Source organism: Parasteatoda tepidariorum, chromosome 4 (assembly GCF_982258835.1).
Source record: "Parasteatoda tepidariorum strain Cologne lab strain chromosome 4, Ptep-v5.0, whole genome shotgun sequence".
In the NCBI taxonomy this organism is placed as follows: Eukaryota; Metazoa; Arthropoda; class Arachnida; order Araneae; family Theridiidae; genus Parasteatoda; species Parasteatoda tepidariorum.
The window spans coordinates 68736496-68749248 of NC_141758.1; the positions used below are offsets into that span (position 1 = coordinate 68736496).

At 27.3% G+C, this 12753-nt stretch overlaps 2 protein-coding genes across 5 annotated transcripts in view; one reads left to right on the forward strand and one right to left on the reverse strand.

Moving 5' to 3' along the window:
• The window catches only part of LOC107456926 (tetraspanin-18B), a 54326-nt gene extending 48442 nt beyond the window's left edge, over positions 1–5884 (forward strand). For all 3 annotated transcript variants that reach the window (XM_016074914.4, XM_043045317.3, XM_016074913.4), the window contains exons 7-8: positions 2905–2988; positions 3214–5884. In XM_016074914.4, the coding sequence (XP_015930400.1) occupies positions 2905–2988; positions 3214–3258 (129 nt within the window). In that variant the 3' untranslated portion in view covers positions 3259–5884. The remainder of the gene's footprint in view (positions 1–2904; positions 2989–3213) is intronic.
• A 2854-nt stretch (positions 5885–8738) lies between these two features.
• LOC107456921 (CD9 antigen) overlaps positions 8739–12753 on the reverse strand; it is a 72814-nt gene continuing 68799 nt past the window's right edge. For both annotated transcript variants that reach the window (XM_016074901.5, XM_016074900.3), the window contains exon 7: positions 8739–10380. In XM_016074901.5, the coding sequence (XP_015930387.1) occupies positions 10321–10380 (60 nt within the window). In that variant the 3' untranslated portion in view covers positions 8739–10320. The remainder of the gene's footprint in view (positions 10381–12753) is intronic.

The following is a 12753-nucleotide window of genomic DNA, read 5'->3' on the forward strand; positions in this document are numbered from 1 at the left end:
GATATTTCCTATTACTGGCTACCACCTTTAGTATTAAAAAGTCACAAAAAATGTATACACAATACAGGGTAGTGTAAATTTTATAGGCTTTAATTTCGCATTAATTTTAAGAATTCAGTTGGTCAGATATAACACAACTATTTAAATTATAAATATCTTTGATCGATGGTAATTAGTTAAAATATTTTGTTTCTATACCGGTTGTGACAGAAATACCGGTCTATACCGGTATTTCTGAATCTATACCGATTTAAAATAATTCGACGACTACGCTACAATCGAATGATTTCAAATCGATATTGAAATATATAACACAATACGGTTGAGACGAAAGTCTTAACTTTTCAAATAAATGCTAAAAATAAATAATTAAGTTGCCATTTTATACATATAATGGATTATTGAAAAAAGGTCGTGTGCTTAAATTAGGAACATTTTTGACAAATTATTAATTATGGTGATAAGTCAATTCAAAAAATTTCAATTTTTGATTCAAAAAATTTTCGGTTGTTATGAAATTTATCAATAAATTAAATTTTTGCATCAAATTTTTCCATACCGTCATGTGGGGCTACTTTGTGCAGGATTTCGCAGTTTTTGAACTTTGACATGTAAAAAAACTATGTTAATTCAATCTTTAGTGAAATTTATCGATATTATATTCATAACTGAACTCAGACGAGTGAATTTGATCAATATTGGTATTATTTGTATGTAATATTTACAAATAATAAGTCAAAACATACCTTGCACAGAGTAGCCCCTAAGTAGGGCTACTTTGTGCAGCGAGAGGAATTCAGCTTAATAATCATTTTTTTAGCAAAATATTGATATAAAATTATTAAAAAAGTTAATTGTTGACATTTTTAGTAACAAAAACATCGAGATATGTAAAGATATTAATTTGAAAATAATTTTCAGTGTTGAAAAACCATTTTTTATATAGAATTTTTTCTTAAAAAGAATGTTTATTTCAAAACATTTGAGTTTAAACAAAAGGAAACCATATACATTTTTGAACATTGAAATGGATGAAATTTCAAAAATAATAATTATTACATATTCATTAACATTTATAATATTGATAAATTTGAACATAACATGCTTGAATGAACATGACAGAACTTGCTCTTCAGTTTCTATCAAAATCATCTGATGTCCTATAAAATATATTTTTATTTGTTAAATCGTTTGATTAATTCATTAGAAAAATCTTTGTAGAAGAAAAATAATAGTTTTCCAGCACGTTTCACGTGTTTCTTGTGAATTTTATTAAAGATAGTATTTCTGTGGATTTTGTATTTCCGAGAAGCTTCTGCAATCGACATACCACCAGCAACTGCTTGCAAACATTGTTGCAGCTTTTCTAAAGTGTAATCACGGTAGTTTCTCGTTCAAGATATTTTTTTATAACATCTGACAATTTTTCTGTCGAAAAAAAAAACGAATGAAATTTTGCACAAAGTAGCCCCACAGTGCATTTTTTTTCATTTTCAGTTTATTTGTTATTAATTTTAAATTTTTTTTAACGCTAACATGATGTAATTGTTTATTAATATATAAATAAAAAACTTTGCACTTATGACAATTGTTTTATCAACGTCTTTGCATTTCACAGCTAAAGTTGCCACGCACACTTTTCGACATCCGACGTTCTCAGAAAGTTGTTGACATTGGATAAACAAAACACACTCTGAGATTGTTTTAAAATTCGAAAAGATATTTGTAGTAATAGAGGAGACTTCTATCTTTAAATTTCACATATTTTTAACTTGAAAAAAACATAATACTGAATAGCACCACTTGAAAAGTGCCAAATTCGAATAAGCACAAAGTAGCCCCACATAACGGTAATTATTTGCAAATATATTTTTGGTTTTTAATCATATTTTTATTCTTTATTTTGTTTATAAATACATCTTATATTTTGCAAGTTGCCACAAACCTTGAAAAAAAAAAAACGAGAAATCTAAAACTTGTATTAAAGAACCCAAACTTTTTAATAGCCTTTTCATTTAACGATCGGAACTTAATTTTTCAAATTGCGGCTATTCCTGTTGCAATATTTTAAAAGCTCAGTATCAGAATACTTTGGCCAAAAAGGGTAATTTTATTTAAAGAAAATACTTTTTCGCATAAAAAAATAAGCCCAAATTGATTATAGCAGGTAATTTTTTTTAACTGATCTGAGATACTTTTTTTGTATTGTCAATTTCAAATTTGCAATCGGTTTCTCTCTCCAAGCTACAGATGTCTTTCTTTCTTCCTTCTCATGACATTTCTTTTTGTCAAAATGCACTAGTTTAAAAACGCTATAGATAACAAAAGGTCGCATAAATGTTGTGAGAAACGTATAGGGGAATTAGGGCACATAATCAGGATTAAAACTGCATAAGAACACATGTCAGAATGCTGTCGTACGATGCTAGGGACGCTTCCCTATTATGACTTGTTCAGAAACAAGAAGAAACAGACCATAATAGGAAGGCGTCCCTAGCGGCACACGATGACATTTCTGGGCATGTGTTCTTACGCAGTTTTAATTATGATGATGCGCTCTGATTCCCCTAGAAGTTTGTCGCAACATTTATGCAACCCCCTGTTATATATAACGTTTTTAAACTTGTACATTTCGACGAAAAATGTTATTAGAAAAATCTGTAGCTTTAGGAGTAAAAATAATTTCAAATTTAAAAACCCTACTCCCGAATTAGGCAAGATCAAATATTGTCATAAATCTCCCCAGTGTTACCTTCTTTTGAAGGTGTAACATTTTTTGTTTTGTTTCTGTTTCGTGTGTGTGCACTGCAGTTAGAAATTATTTTCATTTCTGATATTGTATAGATTAAATCATTAAAAAATGTATTCATAATAAAATTGTTTTGATTTTTTTTATACTTTTAGGGTTGCATAGCAAAGCTAGAAGAGTTTATAAAGCAAACAAGCATTATTTTTGTAGCGATAGGTTGCGGAGTTGCAGTTATCGAGGTAGCTAATTTCATTTATCCCACTTCCTTATCAATTTTCTTACGACTTATTCTTAATACACATTTAACTAATAATGATAATTTCTAATTTCTATTAATTAACTTTTCGGTCGAATTTAAAATTCTTAAAAAATAACATTAAATAATGATGCGAGAAATTTTAATGTAAATACTATTATGATTTAAAATGATATGTAATCTAATATTATTTTTGTTTTTTAAATAGATTTTTGGAATGGTATTTGCAATATGCCTGTGTAAAGAAGTGTGAAGTTATTTTAATAGTAAGTGAATAAAGAAGCTAAGAATGAAGCTAAAGAAACAATATTAGCACAATAAATAAAAACACCCTACATTTAAATTCTTTTTAAAATATAGACTGAATTTTGATTTGGCTTTAGCACTTATGATAAAAAAAAGTCAATTTTTTAATTAATATGTTTTGTCCAATACATATTCAACTGCTCCAAAGAATCATCATGATGCAATGGAGTTTTAAGAATATTTCTGAATGAAATTATCTAAGAACATCAATTGGTAAAAAAAAAACAATATTCGCCAGAGTTTTATGGTAAAAAAATGCAAATGAAATTATTAGAAAATTGAAAAGATTCAATGAATTAAAAAAAATAAGAAAGCAAACAATTTACCATGAAAAAAAAGTGAATATCTTTTTAAATAAATATGTGATAATAAAATGTATGTACACAGGATGATACGTTCACGAGGATGCAGATACGATATATAAATCTCTCTAACATTACCTGAGCTTCAGACAAATCGGAATAATGACTTGAAGACTTTAATTAATTTCAAGACAAACAGCGACGAAATGTTTATTGCTAACGTTTTAAGATTGCAAAGTCTTGCATTTATATCATCTAGTCATGTTACCTGTTTAGAAACTGTCAGCATTGAAAGTCAATTGATGAATGCCGCACAGTATAATCAACTCTAAACTAATAAAAATTTATTGAAAACTTGATCAGAATCACATTTGCAATATCATGCATATTCCATTCAACGAATCATTCACTATATTTTCATAATTTCATACCTTGATGCTAATATGAATTAAAGACGAACATTATGATTTATGGATTTTAGCATCATAAGGTTTTATATCATGTTTAAAATTAAAACTTAAGAGATATGTTTTCTATTCTTTCCTTTGTATGGGATGCTTCAAAGTTGATCAATATGAAAAGACAAAACAGGCATACAAAAGAATGGGATTTCACAAAACTCTATCCAAGAGTCACAAATTGCACGATATGCAAAGACAATGAACAAAAATTGATCTAACACAATTTTATTTATACTGCATTTCCATTTTTATAACCAATACAATAACAGAAGATGTTCAACGTTTTTGTCAGACTCCTCAAAATGCATTTACTCCCGATACAACAACAGAAGATACTCGACGTTTTTGCCAGACTCCAGCACACACATTTACGTCCAATATAACAACAGAAGATGCACAACGTTATCGTCATACACCTGAAAGCACATTTACGACCAATGTAACAGAAGATGCTCAACTTTATCGTCAGACTCCTGAAGGCACATTTACGACCAATGTAACAGAAGATGCTCAACATTCGTGCCAGACTCCTGAAAATGCTTATGGCGTCGATGCTGCATGGAATGACGCACCTTCGCTGGCAGATAAACGTTCAATTTGCGAACCCTTTTAGCAGCTGCGGGTATCAATAGTGGCCCCATGTTCCAACATGTTTTTGTAATTCCTTTTTTATGCTTACTTTGTCTTTTCTATTTGGCTTATTATTCTGAAGCAGCTTATAGAAGTAGGTGCACTTACCAACTGATGATATGGCATCTAATTATTCTATTAATTGAAATATAAGAAAAAGGATTTATTATTCGGCACTTTAGTTTTATGTGTCACATATTAGGAAAGTGAATCACTAATTTGCTCAAAGTTGTCCATTCTCACCAAAAACATTAAATGAAATTTATCATGATGAAAAGTTATCAACTTAATAATGATTAAATAGAAAAACAATTAAAATACTTAAGGTTATAAAGCATTTTAATGAATTCAATGAAACAGTAGTAATTAAACTTAAATGTAACAGTTTTTAGGAAAAATACCTTATTTTGATCATTAAGGACATTCTTTAAAATTAAACATTAATATTAAAATTTTCATTAATTCGCGACTGATTTTCATCAATTAATAAAGAGATTGTTAAAGTTATTGATAACTTTTACGTAATTTGGAAAATTTTCTAAAATACATATTTTGGAAGTTTTACTTATTTTCACACTCACTTTTAACAAAATCAAACAGCTATTGTAGATTAGTGTTAAAGTTGAGACATTTACTTATGTTGCGTTCTGAAATATTTTTCTTGCCTATGTTTTTTTTTTCTCTTTAATAATAATTTATGTTTGTATGTACTGTGTACAGCTTTCTCCAATTTCATTCATATGCTTTGAATCAATTTAAAATTTTGCTTATTTTTGTTGTTAGTGAACTTGTTACATTAATTTAGTAGTCTAAGATGTTGTGTAGTAATTAGTTGCTATCTTTTCCTATCACTTAAATTCATAATTTGGGGAAAGCTCAGAAGCTATAGACATGCAGATTTGAAAGGCTTTCTCTAAAAACAGTCATCTTCGTTGCTTAGACTTAGAAATTGTGCAGATTTTTTTTTTCTTTTTTGCTTGTTTCATGTTTCTTGTTCATGTTATTGTTTTTAATTATGATCGTGTTTCCTCTCCTTTCATGAATTACATTCTACACTTTGTACAATTAAATCTTGTATGCTTAAACTATATTCATATCATATATTTTTTTAACCATTTATAGATTCATTTTATAATTAGTTAAAAACACCTATCATAATAAAATTATTACACATCAGAAATGTTCTTGATCATTTGAACTGTTTCAACATTAACAAGGAAATTATTTACTGAATGACTACATTTTTTTCATTGGCAAAAGTTAAATTATTTAAATTTTCGTACAGGTATAATACCATAATAATATAATTTATGTTAGGGTTTCCTCAATTCAAACAAAAACTGACATTCATTTACACATTCAATACATTTTACATAACAGGATATGAACTAGAACACTTACCAAAATTTGAACATCAGTCGTTTATTCTCAAAATTAAAATGACAAATGTTTGGTGTGTATATCATGTCAACCTCACCGCAGGATCAAAATCAAACCAAAAGACTAAAATAAATGTATTCAACCTTTTTTTAAATAAAAAAACTTAATTTTTAATATGCTAAAAATGTACCCCCCCCCCCCCCCCCGGTTTGTAAAATAAAATGGGGAGCAAATTTTAAATCGGAAAGAACTATGACACATCATTGGAAAGTTTATTTCAAAAGAAATATTTTTAAAAAGTCTTAAATCCTGTATTAATTTTCGAATAAATTATGTACCAATGTAAATCAATAAGAGTTATAGTTATTAGTTTTACATCTAACAGTGCTAATCTCCTTCCAGACATAGGTTTAATGAACTTGGGTAAAACTTCAGAATGATGTAATAACTTTTTGTACTTCGGATTAAAAAAAATGTGAAGCAATTATTTTTTATGAGTTTTAACAACATTTATACGAATTAAATATACTTTATATTTAACAGTGAACCATTTTAACACAAATTATATTGATTATTTGACATTTTTCAAGAGAGACTTCTCGAACATGATAACCTATATACATCATGCTAAACTGCTAATAGTACAGTAGAAACAGCTCAAAAATTGAAAAATCTGGAGATCCCCAAAAAAAAGAAGTTCAAACTGAAGCAAACTATCGAGTACCCTCTTCATAGTAAACGGTAAAAAGTTGCTCGACCCTGCGTGTCGATTTTGGGCAGGAGGGAAAAGGGGAAAAAACTTACACACAGCTTTTTAGACAAATCATATGAATATAAAGATAGTTTTTTAAACCGAATCGAATGAAACCAACCTCGAGATAATCGAACTACAGTGCACTCCCGATTATCCGGGTTAATCACCGGGACAGGTCGCACGGACAATGGAAAAACACGGATAATCCGAAAACTCCTTTTATTAAAGAAAAATTCAATATCAGTACAAAAAATATAAAATTTACTGACATTTGCATGCATAACATCAAACTAGGAATTTTCCTTATTAAAAAATGTGTAATGCGTCATCGCCATACATCGATACACATATTTTACGAACCGCAGTAATGTCACCGTAATCAAATCCTCCCATATAATCTAATAAAGTTTCCACAGAGCAGCAGAATGAGAAATTATATTTCATTCATTTACTACATCTTCGGCATCAGTTACTATCATCACTATTTGATTTAACAACATAACGATGTCTTCATCAGTCGAATACTGGAAGCCAGGCTCACATGCATCACTTTGAAACCAATCTTCTAAATTTTCTTCATAAAGAATTTCGAAACCTTAGATTTCTTTTGCTTGTTCGAGAATACTGTTATCATATTTTTCTTGAACATCTGAAGAGGATTGTTCATCAAGCGGTACCATCTTTCTCCACGATCGTGATAACATAGACGATTTGTTCCATATACTGCAATCCAATAGCGAATATTGCTTTCCAAAAATTTGGTACTGTTATAACTTCATGAATCAAATTTTTTTAAGCCTGAAAAAGTTTCTCTTTATATTTTTTGTGTGACTCCGGAATGAGCATGGATAATCCGCGCACGGATAATCAAGAGTGTACTGTATTTAGAATTTATAAGGAATTAATGCTCAAACTTGTATATATTTTTAGATCTATGATTGCTTCCTATGTATTTTTTACACAGACTTAAAATTAACAAAAATATTACTGTTTGCTTGTACTCATGTACTCTTTTTAAACTGCTATCTAATGATTGCTTAGACAAATGAGACTCTATTCCCGATGTAATTTTTTTACGTTAAACCGAACACAAGACAATCAGACTAATAGTTTAGAAGTTACAAGGATTATAAGAACTAAAATTACTATTTTATAACCATACCTTTATTTACGTATCTTAAATTGCTATACAAGCAAGTGAGGTATAATTTTCAATATATTTTTGTATTGATCCTACCGATTCGAGAATTGTTTCATTCAAATAAACATAAAAAATTACATCAAAAATATATCTTACATATCTAAATAGCCACTAGAAAGAAATGTAAAACACGTACTTAAGAAGTTTAATTCGATACAGCAATAAAAAATAGGCATGGAACATAGCTTCACTTGTTTAGATAGCAACACCTATTAGGTTAGTAGCTACAAATTGCATTTGTTTTACATAAAATCCTTGTATCTTAGAAACAATAAGCTCAATAGTCTCAAAGTTAACCTCAACTGATTCAGTGTGAAAAACTACATAAAAATCATAACAAACTTAATAAGCTTGTTTAATTTTATAACTTTACTGAGAATGCATCTTAAATTGATAAATACACCAAAACAAAGAATAAGTGTTTTGGTGCTTATTATTATTTTTTACCGACAATCATCTGCTTATTCCCATTTAATAAAAATTTTTATTATACTTAAATAAATAAATAATTTCCAAACTGAAGCACGCAGAATTTGCTTTCCCTGGATTAACTTCTAACCCCCAAAAAAATAATAAAGCTACACACATGAAGCCTTATGGGTAGTAGAGATAAAAAAAAAAAATTTCAAAAAACATAATAAACTATAATGTTTACTTCTCCAAATAAAACATTGCACAAACATAAAAACTGTTTCAAGATACTTTTTGAATTTTTTATTTATTACGTTAAAAAATACAGAGAAAAAAAACACACAATGGAAAGAATGTACATGCTCAAATATACCATAAGATGCACACAAAAAATGCAAGTTGAAACCCCAAAAAAGATGAAAAGTCTGCATGATTGCCTAATAAATTATACATATACCAGGCGACCATTACAGATAAATGAATTATGTTAATATTTACAAATAAAATATAATAATAAAAATGCAGTAAGGAAATACATTTGTATTATCAAGAGCATGATTGAGACATTACAATAGCTGTCCTTTGATATAATGTAAATTTAATAAGGCACATTTAAGCAAAAATACAGCAGAGTGACATTTTATACATTTTTTGTAGAAAATAAAATCAGACATTTTAAAACTGAGCAGCATAATACATATTTTCAGCCTTTATTCTTGAGTATAATAAAAATAAACATTTGCAATTTTATTCACAGATAATTTAGATAAGTCTTAAGAATTATCAGACATACTATTTAGTCTTTGTAGAGAAAGATATATATTTTAGAAATTTATAAAATACACTTTAAAATGTCACATAGAATAAATTTAAATGTACAGTAGAACTCTGATCATCGGACACCCTCAAGACCAGGAACATGTCAAAAAATCTAATTCATCATAAAATACAATGACCTTTTTAAGTGTCTAAACATATAACTATGAGTAAAATTACACAAAATAGGTAGTAAATCTGACAAAATTTTAAAAAAACTTAGAGTTTTAAATTTCTAAAATTAATACCAAAACAATACCATTTAAAAAATCATTGCAATAATTATTTTTTATCTCTTAGCAGTCAGATTTTATAGATTTCTCGGGTAACGTCAGCTGTAATAGTGATGAAATGTTTGTTGATAATCAAGCGCTTTACTGTATTTCACATTATTATTCTACTTAAAATAATTTGACAGCAATTACAATCATGGTTTACAATTATGTGCTGAAAGCTAAAAATGAAAGCAAAGAATGTAGATAAATATAAGTTAACAGACATCACAGACAGTATCTAAAAGACTATAAACTTAAAAGCATGTCAAAAAGATTGCTAAGATTTCTTGCAAAATTTAGTTGAAGTGGTAGACAATGTGCAATTTAAAGTTAATTATTGTAATTATAAAAATTTAAAAATTATTCATCATTCTAAATAATTTTATACTTTAGAATATTCAAATAAATAAATTCAAATTTTGAATGATTAAAACTAAAAATTATTTCAATTCAAAAACTGAAGAAGAAAACATTAATAAAATTTAATTGTTTTGGCATTGGTTTTAATTTTGTTTTAAAAATACTGTCACATTTTAAAAAATTAGCTTTAAAATTGTACTGATCATCAGGAAAAAAAAGACAAAAAAAAAAAAAAAATACAACAAAATTTAACGTAATTTTTAAAAAAAATTGGTTAATATTTCAATTTGTTTGTATGCGTCACTGTAAAATATTTTAACAAAAATATAATTAAATTTTAGTTTTTCAAAAATATTTACATGTGAACATATTTAAAGCATTATTTAAGTTTAGAAAGACTTTCCGTACTTCACAGATTTTTAATAATCCCGTCCAGATACAGCACAGCACAAAACCAATGAAAACACAAATCCAAAGATCTAGAAAAAATAAATAAAAAGAAATTAATAATATAAGGGTGTTTATTCAACTTGTAACAATTTGACAGCAAATTCTGCCAATGCAAAGAAAAATAATTCCATTAATATATTAACTTAGTTACACATTTTGAATTTTTGTAACATAGCCATAAGTAGGGATGGAGGCAATTACATGCCTAGTAGTGAGCCAAAGTAAAAATCAGAATATTTTTTAAAAAAAATCAGTACATTTATCAGCACAGTATACATGTACCGGAGTACTTTTAAAAAAGGCAAATGACAGACAAAAAAAAAGTAGAATAAATATGATAAAGGCAAATTTTATTGCGAAAGCATAATAAAACATACTATTTTTAATTTCAAAATTCATTTATTTAGAACAGAAAGTTTTACGATTTCTGGCATGATTTTGTTAAAAAAAAAGCACAGAACAACTCATAATAGTTTAAAAACCATATAAAAATAACTAGCATCAATTAATTAATATTCATTCATACCAATTTTTTAATTAAAATTTTTAACTGAGTTTAAGACTTCTTCAATCAAATAATTTTAAGGTAGAGTTTCAATAATCTCCAAATGAAAAGAGAGCTCTCTCACAACAGTTTTTTATTTTTCCATCTCCCTTCTTTTACTATTTTAGTAGTATCAGCCCAATCTGTTTAAACCACCATTAATGGGACTGACTTGTATTTTTTTTTCAATCATCATTTGACGTTTAGACACCGTAGAAGGTTCTTATTCATGGAATCAAAACTAGAGTATGTACTTTTCGATACTTTTATTTGTGCTTTCATTTCACATTTATTCACATTTTTTTCTAGCTATTATGCTGCTTAACATTTTTGTACCAAACTAATTTTTTGGATAATCCCACAATTTGCCACTAAAAATTTCAATGGGTTATTAAAAAATTTCACATTTAATTCAATTTTATTAAAAATTTCAAATTGATTGGAATTGACCATTTTTTTTAAAATCTCGGCTCTACAATATATATTACTACATTTGCTCAAAATAATAAATAAGCACATGACCTCAGAAGATATCACCTTAAAATTTGATAATATTTTTCATAAAATAACTGAATTTAAAAAAATTTAAACAATAAATTCTGTGGATACCGCCACATGCCTGAAAATTTGAATTGTTGAGTCTCTAAGTTGAATTTCCTAATTTTTACTAACAACTTAACAAAAGTAAAAAGATGTTAGATACTAAATTTTAATATTTTGTTTCTTCAAATAAATTACATTTTAAATCTGAATTTAAACTAGTAGTATTAGCCCAATCATAAAATTTTTATATTAGCATAAAAAGTATGATGTTCTAAACACACAAAAATCATAGTTATTAAAAGAAACAGCTAAAAACCAGGTCAAATAATGACAAAATATTTTTATAAGAAATATCAGAACTACAAACTCTGCGATTGAATCAGGGTTCTCCTAAAACCAAAGTTGGTCTTTTTTTTTTAATTATTTATTTACAATGCACAGGTATATATGTGTAAATTTTAATCATGTAGTAAATCTTTGTTTCTGTGCTATGCTATTATTTTGCAGTTATTATAGGTATAACACATATGGTGACAAATATGTCATCGTGATGGCTTTCTATAGGAGAAAGCAGCACTGCACAAAACCATTTTATTAAAGCCATATCTTCTTTTTCACTTTTTTTCATACATCTGTAGTCATGTTTTTAATCATATCATATTTCCTGAAGTATTATTGAGACAATTCCGACTGTTCAAAATACTTAATAACAAATTACTCAGTTAATACAAAAGGCTCTTTTTCCTTTAAATACATAATAAGTTCATTTAACCATATTTACATACACCCCTCTCTTACAACATGCAAAGCTCAATTAATGAGATTTTTCAGCTCCATTTTTGAAAAAAATATTTTTATGAAAGGTCCTTTTCTAAAATGATTAATTTTTTAAATTTTTTATTTAAGGAATAATCCTGTTTTTTAAGATAAAATATTTTGAGAAAGGTCCATAATCACAATAATTCCACTTTTGTAAAAGGTCCATTTTTTCAGATAAATTATTTTGTAAAGGGTCAATATTCCTAGTTAATTCCAGTATCTTGTTAAAGGTCCACCTTTTAGGATAAATTGTTTTGTGAAAGGTAGGTAAAAGGGCTCAAAATTCTCCTGAACATACCCCTGAACTATATATTTAAAAATTATATGTTAATATAATACATATGTTAATAATCACATTTGTTACATTAGAAGATTTTATATAATAATAATGAATTGTAAATATTAAATTAATTGTAAATATTAAATTAATAACAAGTTGTAAATATTAAAGAATTCTATTAAATTAAGTGTAATCTAATGGTTAATCAAAAAATGA